This window comes from Solea solea, chromosome 11 (genome assembly GCF_958295425.1).
Source record: "Solea solea chromosome 11, fSolSol10.1, whole genome shotgun sequence".
Taxonomy (NCBI): Eukaryota; Metazoa; Chordata; class Actinopteri; order Pleuronectiformes; family Soleidae; genus Solea; species Solea solea.
In genome coordinates this window covers 28,115,024-28,132,160 of record NC_081144.1, presented here as the reverse complement: position 1 = coordinate 28,132,160, position 17,137 = coordinate 28,115,024, and the positions used below count along the sequence as shown (strand labels likewise).

Sequence of the window (17,137 nt, the reverse complement as noted above, 5' to 3'; positions counted from 1 at the left end):
TCGATCTACCGGTCAGTCTTCGTTCCTATCCTCACCTATGGTCATGAAGGTTGGGTCATGACCGAAAGAACGAGATCGCGGGTACAAGCGGCCGAAATGGGATTCCTCAGGAGAGTGGCTGGCTTTTCCCTTAGAGATAGGGTGAGAAGCTCGGTCATCCGGGGGGAGCTCGGAGTAGAACCGCTGCTCCTTCACATTGAAAGGAGCCAGTTGAGGTGGTTCGGGCATCTGGTGAGGATGCCTCCTGGGCGCCTCCCGAGGGAGGTATATCAGGCACGTCCAGCTGGGAGGAGGCCTCGGGGTAGACCTAGGACAAGGTGGAGAGATTACATCTCCACTCTGGCCTGGGAACGCCTCGGGATCCCTCAGTCGGAGCTGGTCGATGCGGCTCAGGAAAAGGAAGTTTGGGGTCCCTTGCTGAAACTGCTGCCCCCGCGACCTGGCCCCGGATAAGCGGAGGATGATGATGATGATGATGATGATGATACAAAGGCTCCTGTAAAAACTTATTAAAAACATCAGGCGAGTATGGACGGAGGTGCGATATGGGAGGAGACGTATGAGCCCATATGTTCGCACTTTTACCCACACAAAGAATGTGAGGTATTTTGATGTTGTCGGTCCTCGGTCTTGGGAGAGAGGGCGAGACACTGTTCGGGGGAAGGACCGTGCACTTCCTGTCTCCCGCTCAGGTGGGAGGGGGGCTCTCCTTCACCTAACCCTACGTAACAAATTTATGAAAAATGTAATTTTTGTGTAATTGTGTGTCATTTCACCATGACACTGGAATTTGCTGTAATGTGGCAAAATGGTGGTCACACCAGATACCGACTAGTTTTCTGACCCCCCAGACCCCCCCAATAAAGCAAAACTACACATTTCAAAATGGCCTTTTATTGTGGCCAGCCTAAGGCACTCCTGTGCAATATTCATGCTTCTAATCAGCATCGTGATATGACAACCTGTGAGGTGGGATGGATTATCTCGGCAAAGGTGTAGCGTTTACTAACACAGATTTAGACAGATTTTTGAACACTATTTGAGAGGAATGGTTATTTTGAGTATATCGAAAATGTTTTAGATCTTTGAGTTCAGCTCATTAAAAATGGGAGCAAAAACAAAAGTGTTGCATTTATACTTGTTCAGTGTACTTGTGTTCTTCATGTACTTACTTTTTGTTTTGTTCGCTAAAGGCAAAGATGACAAGTGCAGAAAGAGGATACAGGGAGAGATTAAATGCAGATCCTGAAAGGAGAGAAGAACGTCTGAGTAAAAGACAGGAAAAGTAAATATGTTAAACATGTTGATAGACTAGTAGACCTGGATGGTGCAACATACTGTGCAAATTAGGGATGTCCCGATACAACTTTTTCACTTCCAATACAATACCGATATTGCAGCCTTGAGTATTGGCCAATATCGATATCGATCCGACACGACATCAGCACAAATCATACATACTTTAATGACTTATTTTGTAGTGTGGAATGTTAGAATAGGCTTGATCAAGTGATATTACTTAAACACAGAACAATAGTCAGCAACAGTAGGTATGAGAAAAACTGACCCATTTATTATTAACTAATGGGTTACATAAACTTTAACCTTCAACATAAGAATATCCGATATTTTGCTATGTTCATTTCATACAGTCTATGGTTAATTTCCTTAGCACTTGGAAAGTACAAAGTGCTGGGGGTGTTTTCAGAGCACCCGTGTTTCACAGGTAACAGCGTGTCTTCAGAGAACACCCCCCTTGTTTTCACTAATTTGGATTAGCCCAACCCACTCAGGACTCATCCTGCAGGTAAACCCGGAACCCGGGGACCGGCCCCGCAGACGTACTTAGCTCCGTGTGTGGAGTTTCAGGACACATTTAAAACACTGGTTTTTGGGTATAATTAACAAACGGAGGCTGTTGAAAGTCGACAGGTGGCGCTTGTTTATGAAATAATGTTGTTTTAGCAGCTCGCCTCAGGATGAGCTAGCATGGTGCTAACGGCTATCCAATGCTCAAGCTAAAGAAAAATGTTTAACCTCTGAAATAGCAGTATCACACGCACGCTGTTGTTGTGATCATGTGGGCTCTACGTGCATCCAACACGCAGAGCCCACGTGATCACAACGGGCGCTGCTGGATAGAAGTGCTGGAGCGGAATGGACTGCTTGTATCGGAGCGCTTATATCGGAGATTTCAGAGCCAGTCTGATAAAATCTGATACTCGTTTTTTGGTTGATATCAGACCGATATCCAATATCAATATTGGATCGGGACATCACTAGGGCAAATTACAATTAATATCACTGAATTTAATTTAATTTTAATTTAAGAGGAGTTGATGAGTTGTCATCATTATCCTTTTGTCACTGCTCACACTTCATGCATTCATACAGTCCCCCTTTTTTCACTTACAAGTTGTGGTGGGGTGTGGTTCATCCTATGGTGTGACACTATATCATCGTGTGACATTCAAAATTGTGACAATAAAAAGGCCTTTTTCTTGATAATCTCAAAGCAACACATGGAAAATAGAATCAACAAGTGTCACAGGAATGTTGTTAGATTTATACATACATACATACATGTCATTTGGCAGACGCATTTTTCCAAAGCGACTTACAATAAGTGCATATAAACATTTAGGTACAAACAAGAGCTAGAAGTAAGTAAGTGCTTCAAGTAAGCCAAACTATAAAGTGCTAGTCATAAAGTGCGATGTACAATTAAGTGCTTGCCTTTATTTTTTATTTATTTATTTATTTTTTTGTCGTTGTCTTAGTCGAGGTAGAGTCCAAAGAGATGTGTTTTTAGTCGGTGGAGGAAGATGTGGAGGCTTTTTGCTGTCTGATGTTGATGGGGAGCTCGTTCCACCATTTGGGAGCTAGGACAGTGAACAGTCTTGAGTTCTGTGAATGCCTCTGCGATCCTCTCAGTGAGGAGGCAGTAAGCCGGTTTGCCGATGCAGAACGGAGTGGGTGGGCTGAGGTATAGGTTTTGATCATGTCCTGGATGTAGGCTGGACCGGATCTGTTTGTAGCATGGAATGTAAGCACTAGAGTCTTGAAGCAGATGCGAGCAGCTACAGGAAGCCAGTGAAGGGAGCGGAGGAGCGGTGTAGTGTAAGAGAATTTTGGTAAGTTGAAGACCAGTCGAGCTGCTGCATTCTTGATGAGCTGCAGAGGTCGTATGGCAAACGCAGGGAGACCAGCCAGGAGGGAGTTGCAGTAGTCCAAGCGTGAGATGACAAGAGCCTGGACCAGAACCTGTGCCACCTTCTGGGTCAGAGGATGGTCAGACTTCTACTGAGACATGTCGGTCATACAAGTGGAGATCCGTTCTGTTACGTGTGTTTCGGAGCGGGGGGAAAAGAAAAAACGAGTTGGGTGTCATCGGTGTAGCTGTGATAGGAAAAACCATGAGAGTGAATGACAGAACGAGAAGAGAGTTGGTGTACAGAGAGAAGAGGAGAGGGCACAGGACAGAACCCTTAGAGACCCCAGTAGGGGTGGAGTGGCTCAGTGGTTAAGACCGGTACCCTGTGTGCGAAATACATCATGGTCGCAAGGGTTGCAAGTTCGACTCCACCCCTGGCCTGATTGTGTTCAATTCCATTGTAAGTCGCTTTGGATGAAAGTGTCTGCTAAATGACATGTAATGTAGTTAGAGGATAGGGTTCTGAACATAAATGATTTAATCTTCCAATATTCTCTGATCAATGATTTGTACATCTAGACCTTAAATCTTTTGTCTTGCTAGTGGAGCCTCAATATATTTTCCATCCTAAATAGATTTTGTTTAGTGTCATTTTTATAATCCTGAATAACAACATTTTTGAATGAAGCAACCTGACCTAAAGAAAGATATTCTTAGCCAGCTGACAAAATCATTTAAGTGATACTTGAGCTTTGTCTAATATTAAACCATCCCCTGCGTTGGCATGTGCAAGTCCAAGCTAAAGGCTAAGCTAAATAATTATCACATCTCACACCACCACAGTTTAATGATGTATCAGTTTTGTACAATAGTCATATCTGTAAAGATATATCAATTTCAAAACAACATTGACAAACAAACATGTTTTTTAATGGTTAGTTATCCATGTCCACTTGTTATTGATTCAATAACTTTGGGTTAATGTGTGCTTCATCATTTCTTTTCTTTCCCCATCAGGTGCTGTTTTGTATTCTTTTCCGGCTTCAGTAAAATAATGTAACTCTTTGGAGCAAACAGGCAGAACAATAAGCCAAAGCTGGAGGCCAAGATGGCAAATGACTCAACTGCATCTGCATAATTTCCAGGGGAGCTGATATAAGCAGGGATGAATGCGAGCCACACAGCACTGAAGATCAGCATGCTAAATGTGATGGACTTGGCCTCGTTGAAGTTTCCCGGTAACTTTCGAGCCAGAAAAGCCAATACAAAGCACAGACAGGCCTGTAGACCAATATATCCAAGAACACACCAGAATGCCAGGCTAGAGCCCACACTACACTCCACTATAATCTTTGAATGTTCATAGTGTGTATTTCTGGATGGAAACGGGGGAGCATCAATGAGCCAGGCAGCACAGATAACCACCTGAACCAGAGTACAGCTGGAAATAATGGTCCTCTGCTGCTTAGGCCCCAGCCACTTCATGATGTTGTGCCCTGGCCTGGTGGCAGTGAATGCAGCCAGTACCACCAGGGTCTTCCCCAGGATGCAGGAAATACACAGTGAAAATGTGATGCTAAAGGCAGTGTGGCGCAGCATGCAGGACCAATATGTTGGCTTTCCAATGAAAAGCAGAGAACAGAGGAAACACAGAGTCAGTGCAAACAGTATGAAGAAACTGAGCTCAGAGTTATTCACACGGACAATGGCTGTGTGTCTGTAACAGAAGAAGACTCCACAGACAGCCAGAGTGAAGCAGGCGCCCACCACAGACATCACTGTCAGGGCTATTCCCAATGAATCAAAGGTCAAGTACTCCACTTTCTTGGCGATGCAGGCTGTTCTGTCGTTGTTTGACCAGAAGTCCTCAAGACAAATTGTACAATCTACTGAGTCTAAAGGGAAGAAAGTATGAACAATTTCAGTATTGCATTTCTTCTCTACTACAATTGTAAGAATGGATTTGCTTTGACTTTTTATTGTTCAGCTCGAACTCACTTGTCTGATTGCTAATTTTGCCACTGTCACATGGTACACAGTCAAAGCAGCAGATAGGCTCCCCACGACGGATAGCCTTCCGGGAGCCTGGAAGACAACTGGCACTGCACACAGACACTGGCACCTAGAGTGGAAAGACCATGTGCTGATATTGGTCAATTTCATTGGTTAATCTATTGACAGGTGGAAAATTCCTCAAAACCACATGTCAATAAAGTATTTGTTACTTCTAGTTTCTCAAGTGTGTTTAACACAGTGTTTTGAGTTTTATGTTGATTAGATATATTTGGTCTGCAGATGTCAGTCTAGTTTACAAGTATGCCGATAGCCATCAAACAACCTTTTGATGGTCACATGGTTACAAGCTGTACACTGAGCACTGGGTTCTTGCCCAAAAGCTATTCCATAACCTGTAGTTCAGTGTAAATATATTTAGCTGTAGATCTATGAGAGCTCTTTGAGAAGCATTTAATGTCATGAAGAACAATTCATTCATTGTCTACTGCTATATCCTGCACATGAGGGTCACGAGGAGCCAGAGCCTATCCCAGCTGACATAAAACAAAAGGCGGGGTCAGACCCAGGACGGGTCACATGACCAGCATACAAAGACAAACAACAAGTCACTCTTCCATTCCATAAAGAAAGATCCATGAGGAAAACAACAGTGGATAGTAGGTCACCAATCACATCACAGCTGGGCTTTGAATCTCCGTTGTGTATGAAAACAAATGACCCTGTATCAGATCCAGTCTGTTCCGTCCACCTGACTTACCTCCATCTCAACCTACAGAACTTCAACAGTTGGCATCTGATGAAGGTAAAAACACAGTGTGAGCAGCTTGCCTCACTCTGATGTCCTGCCCACATTATCCTGTCCTCCTGGATCAACAGCTCCTCTCCAACAGACTTGGTTCCATCAAACAAACCCACGTTGACAAATGCGATGTTTCCTTCTGTACCTCTCTGCCAGTTAATGATATCATAATAGGGTACAGAGTCGCCCTTGGCATCAAAGGCTACCTCCTCACCAGCAATCTGAAAGTTCACTTCCTGGAGGTAGTGTTGCAGCTTGAAAATTAGGAAATGCACACAATGAATCACTGAATTGCCCAAACAAGGTTTTCAGTCTTCGCATTTTGAGGTTCAAGGCCCGTAAAAATCCAAGGCTTAAATGTGTACAGCAGTAGAAATGTAACAGAACGGTAAAGTGAACACATCACATGGAAATTAAAACATGTTGACCCACATTTCTAAGTCAATCAATGTCAATATTGATCAGAAATAATTGTAATGATCTTGTTGGCCATAAGAGAGAAGTCCAGTGCTGTGTTTACAATGGAGCAATGAACAATTTAAAAATATTCATAAACATTTTTTGTTTAGATTGAAATATATTTAGATTTTTTAGAAGACAGAAAATAGGTCTGTCATATGTACAGTATGTTACATGACAATTATTGTGGTCTGAATCCAACCTATAATACTTATAAGGCCCACCATTGGGCTTTGACCCACAGTGTGCAATGGTAAAGAAATAGTGGATTATACAGTACCTGCCAAGGTTGTATGTTGTTGCTCTGAGCACAGGAGTTGTTCTGGAAAGGGCCCCTCCCTGGCTGACAGAGAAGGAGGTTGTGCAGGGAATGAGCAATGGCATATACAGCCTTATAGACATTATATGAGAATCTAGGGCTGGATGTATTCATGTAGGCTGAGTGCTGTTCCAGCACAGACTCCTGCCCTGAGCACGGCGGCATCTGGGTGACAGAGGATGGAAAAGGACTGCAACCATACAGAGACTCCCACAGCTCAAGCACCAGGACATTGTCAGGATATCTCTTAGGGTTTACTGTCTGCAGGAAGTCACCCAGTCCTGAGATATGACCTTTTCTAATGCTAAACCCAATGGTTCCTCCCAAGTAAGGGTAATACTCTCTCCCTGAAAAGACTGATGCTGTGACCAAGCCATGATTCACCACCCACTGGATTCCAGTGATGTTCTGAGTCATGTAGTCTCTCAAGAAAGGTGTCATCTCCCCCTTGAGTGCAAACACCAACACCACTTTTGCAGTAGAGCTACGCATCACCTTTACAGAGGGTCAGATAATGTAGATAACAGGGTTGTAAAAACAAAACTGAGTGACATGAAAAACCCAGATGTACGCAGTAAAAAAAAACAACTAGAATTTCTATAGACCTTAGTATAATTTGATATTTCAACCCTCAACAGCAAAAGAATTTCAGCAACTCCATAATGATCTGCCCCTGGTCCTTTTATTTCTTTTAAGTAAGTATCAATGTGAGTTGTTTACTAGGTTTTATTTGGTATACTTTTTCCCTTGTGTATTTTTGTTTAGGTCTTTTTTAATGTCTTGTGTGTGTGTAAAAAATGATGTCACCACTTGGTGTCAGACAAATAATGTTTCTATTATATTCTAATCATTTTGAAGAAAATTCTTGTTTAACCTGACTTCTTGTTTAAAGTCAGGTCATGTTTTTGTTTACTTAATTCAACATTTCCTGTTGTATTTTGGTACTAACATTGTCTCTTGACTTCACACATTGAGATTTTCTGCTCTGCCCCAATAGGGTTAGGGCTAACCCTAATGTGGAACACCTGTGACGTTATTCGTCTTCCTCTTGTTATGAGCTCTTCATTTTCTGGACATTGTCTTGTGTTTTACAATTCTGATCCTTTTGTCGTATTTTGATTGAAAGCACATACTGCACATACGTACTGACCTATTGTGGACTTAGTTAAGTGATGTTCTTAGGAAGGTTTTTTTTTTGATACATGATTACAGAATTACAATTCATGTCATGAATCTCTTCTCCTTTCTGGATCTAATATGGGCCTGATGAGATAAATGGATGAAAGTGAAGTAAACACACACAGTTTTCTCCTGGAGTGTCTAAATTTAATGACCACAGTAGGTCCACAAATAGGAGCTTTAATGGCTCTATGTCTTAATATGTGTTAGCAGCACAAAGTGTCTTTAACAGAAACTCTTTTACACTATAAAACACTTCAGTTAATTTTTTATAGCATCAAATCACCACTCTACCCAGTCCCTAGAGGCTGTTATTATTTTATCTTGTGGTAAGAACACATTAAAGGAGCAATGGTGGCTCAGTGGTAGAGTGAAAGGTTGAGGGTTTGATTCCTGGCTCCATGAGTCTACGTGCTGATGTTTCTTTGGGCAAGACACTGAACCTCACATTACAGTGCAAGCTGTGTGTGAATGGGTATGAAATATGTGTGCTATATAAAAGAATGTGCTCCACATAGATGCAATATGTAGATGTTTGAATTCATGTGAATGGTTGACTGACCAAAACTGTAGTTTAATGCAGCTAGTGGTCATTAACACAAGAAAAGCTCTATATAAATATAGACCACTTAACATTTAAAGGTATAAGTCAACAGTTTTCACAGTGTTTTCATACCTTCATGATCCTTAGTCCCGCCTGGCGAGTGTAGAGCAGAGGAATCATTTCTTGGTATGCTACACATACTTTGGTGTCCTGTAATTCTCTCAGTAAACCTTTTGCAGCAAAGCGGCCATAATCATGGTCTCCTCGTAGTAGCCCCACCCAAGTCCAGTTAAAGTGCACCAGCAGCTGTGCAAAGGCTTTCATCTGGGCTCAACAGAAAAAGACAATCAACTCCCTCAGTTTCATATCACAGACGTTAAAAAACTTTCATAAATGAAAAGCAATGGCTTCATAAATTAGTTGGTGTTGTACCCTGTTATAACATGTCTGTATTCTGTAAATGATAAAGCATGGAAGTTTGGCACAACAAAGAATTATTGATGTATTATTGGATAGGGACGACACATATAAGCATTGTTCCATCTTAATAAAATGTAAGCTGAGCTGTGCTGTGTGACTCTTAAACAATTAGAAAGACATCACCAAACATCAATAATAAGGATTATAACAATAAAGGATTATCAACTGTGATTATTATAATGACCAAACCTGAAAAGAACACTAACATAATATAAGAAAGAGGAAAATCTATATATTCAAATCAGTTTCTTAGTGTTTGAAGATTTGCCTCTTTTTTATTTGTAGTTTTAATTTGACAGTTTAAAGCTTTAAAGGCAGTTGTAATACTTATTTCTGATGACAGAGTAGTAAATGTGTTGAGCTTTGACTGAAAACAATAATTGACCACATGTTTTACATTTTACCTGGTAGTCATCACTAGGAACTACTCTGAAGAAGGTTGGATATTTTTGTCTGTCTGACAAACATGCACATGAAGAAGCATAGCTGATCTGTGTAAAAACAGAGTGCAGTGTTACTGAGAAAAGAAGAACATTTTTGTGATGATTGATATAAATACAAGTCACTGTTACCATGGGGATCCTAAATGTTTGCAGGATTCTTGACACAACAATAGACTGAGAAGATCCAGCAGCCCCAATCACAGCGAGGAGTGATGAGGCATTTGTGCACATAGAAGAGTTTTCCTCACTCACTCCGTTCAGCATCGATAAAACAGCTCTCTGTCCTGTCAGTGGATATCCACATGAATCAAATATTTTGTAGCCCAGAGTGCGATTCTGCAACAGCACTGGATTCTGGTTTATCTCCTCCACTGCCAGTCTCATAGTCTGAGCCCACCGGAAAACCCTGGGATTAAGTCTGTGGTTGATACAGATGAATGTAGTCTGTTCATTTAAAACTCTAATGATTATAAACACATTCAGTCCATTTCATATTAAGAGTGCAAAATTAGACATAATTCACAGGAAAAAGTAAGTCAAATCCTCCTACTATCATCTATGAAACTCACCCATTACAATTTATTGGTGGTGGTCTGCAGGTGCCATTAAGGTCTGGCATTTTCAGATTAAAATGAATGGGGAAAATCCCACCGATGACATAGTCACCCTGGACCACAAAGCCTGGCTGGAAGCTGTTTAGAAGAGTGCACTTTGAGGCTGCTGGTGCAGCTGCAGTGGTGATGCTGGAAAGTGAGCTATCAGTTAAAGTGAGGACACTGACAGCAAAGTAAAGCAAAGACAATAAAGCAAGTGAAGTCATAATGTTTCGCTGGGCTGAGGAGAGAATAAGACAGAGCTAAAGATAAAGCACTTTATAAAGGCTACAGTATCACATTCTCAGTCTTGCATCTTATTGATGACAGAGTGGCTTTGGATTGGACAGTAGTCGACAATCAGGAACTAAAGTGGGTTAATGCAAACTGTGGGGAAAAAGATAAGGCCCTAAACCAACTTTCAATGAAAACCAAGTTGGAAATGCTGAGTCATCTTAGTGTACTGTGTATTTCTCTGTGTTTCTATTTAAATGTTTGTGTTTCATTTTACACATCTGTTTATTCACAGGTGCAGACAGAGAAAACACAAGACCATACTACTTGAATAATTACCATTAAAAAAATATTACTGAACATTTCTGGAGATTGTATTTTTGTACCTAACGAAAAATGTTCATAAACTTGTGTTTTTTCCTACACTGAGCACAAGTCACATGTAAAAAAAAACTTAACAATATAAATAGGAGAGTAATCAGAAACAAATCAAATTGTTTGCTTGCATGTCCTTACCAACTTGAACATTTTGACAGATAAATTATTGAAATTGGCCAGAAAATTGAGGAAGAGACAGCTGACCTAGCATCTACAACTTAAAATAAAATGTAGGAATACAATGAACAAAGAGTCCTCAGGGATGATATCTGCCCCCCTGTCATTCATCAACATATCCAATACTTCCACGGCATTATAAAATCTTTTTGAGCTTGCCACTTTTAGAAAGTTGGACGGAAAAGTGAGAAAACACACTGATTGTGGATGATAGCTGTGCACTTTGGTGCGTAATGCCAACTGCACAATTCCACTGCATGTTCAGGTACGCAGGCCCATAGCTCTGGCTAACATTGGTCAATTTGGATGATTGACAGCTCGTTTTAATCCTCTAAACCAATAGAATCAGACTCTATTCTGTCGCTCTGGAAGTAATGAAGTAACAAAAGGGTGTCAGAGATGACAAACACATTAATGAGATAATATTACTTCTCTTCCCTCCGCAATCCATCCATTACATGAAACCTTCTTATTATGATCTTTGAACTGGCAGAGAAATCCAGATGGCTCAGTACATTTAGTTAAAGTTGGTTTTTATGACACAGCGTCACCTGCTGGATCCAGTGTGGTCATAAAGTTTCTGATCACATTCCAGTTCCACTGTGAGGAACCATGAAGTTACTTTTTTATAGATCTTTTTATTAAGGACAAGTTACATAAAGACAGTTATATTAAAGGACAAAGCTTTTGGGTTTTTTGCAGAACACATATGCAAACAAACAAACAGATACACAAATGCCCACCCCCCACCCACCCACCCTACAACATCTAGTGCATCCCGGTCTATGGAGATCAAATAAATGGATAAATAAATAAAGGTTATGATATTGATAGGTAAAGGTATCATTCAACATGTATAAAGAATTGGACAAAGAGAAAAATAAATAAATAAATAATAAGAAGAAGAAGAAAGAGAAGAGAGTGGAGGCAGTTTGTTCGAAAGTAAAGCTTGAAAGTAGGAGAGGAGGCCGAGCTCGCCGTGCGACATCATGCATCACTCCTCAGGATCTAGTACTTGTGTATTCATAAATTATCAGGAAGGGTTTTAAGTTTGTTTATGAAAGATATTATTGGGTTCCAGGTGGAATAAAAGAGGTCTTTTGACCCTCTAAGTGTGTATTTGATCTTCTCAAGACTTAAATGCAGCATAAGGTCACTCATCCATGAGGAGGTGCTTGGTGGTTTGGGGGATTTCCAGAGCAGCAAAATCCTTCGGCGGGCCAATAGAGTTGTAAATGCAACAATGTTCTTATGCTTATTGCTAATCTGTTGGTCAGCTGACACTATACCAAAGATGGCAGAGTAGGCGCTAGGTTGCAAATTTAAGGATAGGGCCTTTGAAAGGATTCTGAAGACATCTGACCAATAATCTGAGAGGGAAGAACATGACCAGAACATATGTGTTAGTGTAGCCGAGGCAACATGACATCTACTACAGTTTTCATCCACCTCAGGATAAATTCTGGCCAACCTAGACTTGGAGAGGTGGGAACGGTGCAAGACTTTAAACTGAATTACACCCAGCCTAGCACATGAAGTAGTTCCATTAACTCTCTTCAGAGCTTCGGTCCAGGATTCCTCAGGAATTACATCCCCAAGCTCCTCCTCCCACTCCCCTTTAATTTTATTGAGAGAGGTGTCTCCGAGAGATGATATGTGTGAATAGATTCTCGCAATAAAGCCTTTTAAATTGGACGGAATTTGGAGGATGCCATCCATAGCGGTAGATTGAGATACATTGGGAAAGTTTAAATCTAGGTTTTGCATAAAGTGTCGGATCTGGAAATATCGGAAACGACTTGAGCCGGGGAGGTTGAATTTTTGAGAGAGATTAGTAAAGGTAGAGAATACGCCATGAAGTTACTTTTGACCAGGAAATGTCATTTGATTCACACATAAAACTAATATCCGGAACAGCCTTCTTCCACCTGCAGAACATTATGAAATTTAGAAACATTCTGTCCTTACAGGACGCTGAAAAACTAGTTCATGCTTTTGTTACATCTAGATTAGATTACTGTAACTCCTTATTATCAGGATGTTCCAACAATTCTGTCAGAACCTTTCAGTTCATTCAAAATGCTGCAGCACAAGTTCTGAACTAGGAACTAGAAAGAGAGACCATGTAACTCCAGCCTTAGCTTCTCTAAACTGGCTCCTTGTACAGTTTAGAGGTCTGTGAGGCCACTCACGATCACAGCGCTGTCCCTAAATACACCAGACTACTCTGTTAGATATAGAGATTTCCCTTGTAGTTGTTGGAGATTAACCCACATTTTTAGAATTGTTAAGTAGTTTTAAGTGATCTACAGTTCGGCCCTGTTCGGCTTGATTTGTGTGTGGGACGTATCTTCCTGTAACGCCACTCTTGCCAGTCAGTGGCCGGCAGTCTGACCAATCAGCGCATAGTACCTACTCAGCACGCTTTTGGAACCTCGTCTGAGCAGGTACTAACAATAGTACCTGGTACCAGGTACTATGCTAGTGGAAACGCTACCTAAACATGGCGAGGCGAGTAGAGCCAGTGGAAATACGTCCCAAAATACAGGCTTACTTGTGGTTCTCAGAGTCTGTAAGAGCAGAATGGGAGGCAGAGCCTTAAGTTACCAGGCTCTTCTCCTGTGCAACCAGCTCCAACAGATAGTGTCAAAAGCAGGAGATCAGTCACAAACAGGCAAGTAAATCCAACAAAGGGGCAGGCAGGAATCCGAAGTCCAATAAAGGCAAAACAGGGTCAGAACAAGAAGGCTAACGAGAAATGCTGGAGCACTTGGCAAAAAACTAATGTGTGTTATGAGGAGACGGTGGATTGTCTTTAGCTTGACTTTATTCCAACATGTCGTAACTCAATACACGTGAATCCCCGTCTTTTACTTCCTGTGTATATCTGACATAAGCGTCCGTACTGACGTATGCTCAATCACAGATCATAACAGGTTTAGGTTACATCCCCCCTTTTTAGTCAGTGGTGGGCTGTCAGGGCCAGCAGGGCCTTCTCTGCTGGCCCTGACAATATCAAAAAAGTATATTTTTTTTTATTATTACTTTTATTATTTATAATCAAATTAATGTGTCTGAATGTGTCTGAATTCAATTACTTTTTCAGTATGTTATGATTATATTTCCAGAAAGAATATGGTTATTTTTTGTGAAGCTGAGCTGGATTTTCCTGGATGTCATTAAACGCATCATAGCTCCGTGGACCTGCTCTCGTAGTATTGCTGGCCTTTCGTTGAAGCTGCCATTTCCTATTTGGCTATAACTTTGACTGACGTGTGACGATCGTTTGGAGAAAAGAAAGAAATTATTTCAAGAGGAAGACCTACACCGAAGAGGTACATCATTTACGGTAGTTCGAGTGTTAATGATACATTTATAACATTTTTTAGAAGTGGTGAGGACAAAACTGTTGATCATAAATAGTGCTGGGGACGTGTTCCGCCGCGTAGCTGACACCTATGCTTATGTGGAAGCTTGTTTTTATGTCATATAGTGGCTTGTGAAATTGCAGTTGCTGAGTGACATAACGGAAGATGTGGTGGTAATGATGCAGTAGCCTATAGATGCGCAGTGGTGTGCGCTATGGCGTTTTTTTTAGTTTTTTTTTTACTGAAGGCCCTGACTGAAACCCCACGGTACGCTACTGCTTTTAGTCTAGAGTTTCATATAGTATTAAACAAAACAACTGTATCTAAGAAACACTCTGAAAATACCTTTGTATGAAAATATAATATTTTCTATATACTTCCTTTTAGAAACTCCTGTATCAAATAAGCATAATATCTCTTACTCTATTTATAAATAGTATTCTTTTCAAACCTACTGTTTAAGTAATACAAATTAACAAGCAAATATAAATAAACAAACATTCTGTTCAGACCCCTCTCTTTTCTTTTCCTTTTAACAGAACTGGTCTGTTATCATTTGTAAACATTGCTAGTTAACACATTTCCATTTGACAGCAGGTTTGACAGCATGTCCACAGCATGTCCTCATAACTCTCTGTCTCAGAGTCAGTTTGGGTTGGACAGGTGACGGATGCCATGCTACCTGGTGGGGTGGAGACTCCTGGTGAGTGTCGTTCCCTTCTTGGTTGACGATCTGCAGGTGTCTCTGGTTTCGTCTGATGGTGTCTCCTTGTGGCATTTTCACCACCAGTGTTGTTTTCGTCAACGACGATGATGATGACAAAATTATTTTGTTGACGGCCCTTTTTTTTCATGATGATAACGAGACGGTGATGAAATGAACATGGATCTTTGATGACGAAAACATGACGAGACGTGTATGAGTTTTCGTTGACGAGGAGAAAATGTATGTAAATGTTTGTCAGACGTTCAAAATGCATGGCAATTGCTTATTGTGTGCGTAATCTGTCAATTAAAACCTAAAAATGTGTCCGTGTCAAGATGGGTGAGGTGGGTTGTGATATCACCGCCGACTCCTCGCTCCCCGCCCTGATGACGCGACGCGGTTGGAGCGACTGAGGACAGTGAGGGGGGCAGTCGGCTGGTGGGAGAAGCCACAGCGAGTGCATATGTCCGCGGCCCCGGGAAGTTGCGAGGTCCGGGCAGGGGTTCGCTGTAAACCACCTTCGCACTGAGCCTTTCCAAGCCGACCTAGAGTCAGTACCACTGGCTGAGAAAATTTCATTTTCACAACTTGAATTGAAAGAAATGATGAAGATGAGTGAAACTTGTAAAAAATAAAAATAAATATCCATTATGTCTTATGACTCCAACTTTAATTCAACATATTATTTTGTACAGAGCAGTCACTAATTGTATAGATCCGGACACTGTAGTGCATGATATGATGAAATAAATCTTGCTTTACTCATAGAATTTACATTAAATAATAAACCAATTTAATGCAACATAATCTCCATGAACATGGTCGAAGAAGCTCAAAGGCATTATCTCTTAAAAGATTAGAAAGTAATAGAATGGTCACATTGAACCCTTTGAAAAACAAACACTGGTGATGAAAACCCCAGTTGCTACTGACTCGATGTGTTTTGATAAAAATTACCTAGATGAATGAGAATCTACAAACACTGTGTGTTTCACTCTCAAATGTTCATCAAGGAGTCACACAGATTTTATCACCATTTCAAAGAGCTGAACATGACAATGTCATTACACTAATGGCATTCTAACAGTTGTAAGAGTACCTTGGAGTGGAGAGTACCTTCTGACATATAATCCTGCTAACCAACATAATGTGACTCCTGTATGTTCCTCCACAGCATTTTAACAGTATCATTGGGGTTCGAGCAACAAGGGTTGCAAGAACCCTCTTGAAACTGTAAGGATTATTATTATGGTTAGAGCAACAAGGTTGCAAGAACCCTATTGAAACTGCAAGTTATTAGGGTTCGAGCAACAAGGTTGCAAGAACCCTCTTGAAACTGTAAGGATTATTATTCGTGTTCGAGCAACAAGGTTGCAAGAACCCTATTGAAATGCAAGGAATTATTAGGATTAGAGCAACAAGGTTGCAAGAACCCTATTGAAACTACAAGAGTTATTAGGGTTCGAGCAACAAGGTTGCAAGAACCCTCTTGAAACTGTAAGGATTATTATTAGGGTTCGAGCAACAAGGTTGCAAGATATGAAAATATTCTATGTCAAAATCAGCGCCCCCTGGTGACGGCAGACAAAATTACATTTACAGTTTTTCATGCTGCTCTAACAGGGATTGTTGTATCCACTTGAAACTTGATATGTGAGACCTCAGACCCGTCCTGAACATGTCTGTAAAGGATGACTTCCCTACAGGAAGTAGAACTCCCGAAACAGGAAGTACAGTCTAACATTGTCTGATCTTCACGAAACTTGATATGTGAGTCAAGGGACTGTCCCTGAACACGTTTACGGATACGCCTTTCACCCAACAGGAAGTTGGCCATTTTAAACAGGAAGTGCCCTCTATTTTAGCACAGTAAGGATTATTAGGGTTCGAGCAACAAGGTTGCAAGAACCCTATTGAAATGCAAGGGATTATTATTATTAGGGACCGAGCACTCACACAGTGTGCAGGGACCTATTGTAATTCAAGGAATTATTATTAGGGACCGAGCACTCACACAGTGTGTGAGGACCTATTGTAATTCAAGGAATTATTATTATTAGGGACCGAGCACTCACAGAGTGCGAGGACCTATTGTTATTCTAGGAATTATTATTATTAGGGACCGAGCACTCATACAGTGTGCGAGGACCTATTGTAATTCAAGGAATTATTATTTTTCTCCGCGGGGAATCTCGAATTTGACCCCCTGAACGTGCGTGAAAACGGACGAAAATTGGCACGCACATCAGAACTGCCGAAAAATTCGATAAAATAATGCAAAATGGCTC

General features: G+C 41.1%; 1 protein-coding gene across 1 annotated transcript; it reads right to left on the bottom strand.

Moving 5' to 3' along the window:
- Positions 1–4,147: 4,147 nt before the first annotated feature.
- On the bottom strand, positions 4,148–14,921 carry LOC131468295 (extracellular calcium-sensing receptor-like). Its single transcript, XM_058642360.1, has 8 exons — positions 14,826–14,921; positions 9,523–9,837; positions 9,355–9,441; positions 8,603–8,794; positions 6,709–7,242; positions 5,999–6,205; positions 5,153–5,276; positions 4,148–5,049 (listed from the first exon to the last, which is right to left on the bottom strand). The coding sequence occupies exons 1-8, from the start codon at positions 14,919–14,921 to the stop codon at positions 4,148–4,150; spliced, it is 2,457 nt and encodes an 818-aa protein (XP_058498343.1).
- Positions 14,922–17,137: the final 2,216 nt, after the last annotated feature.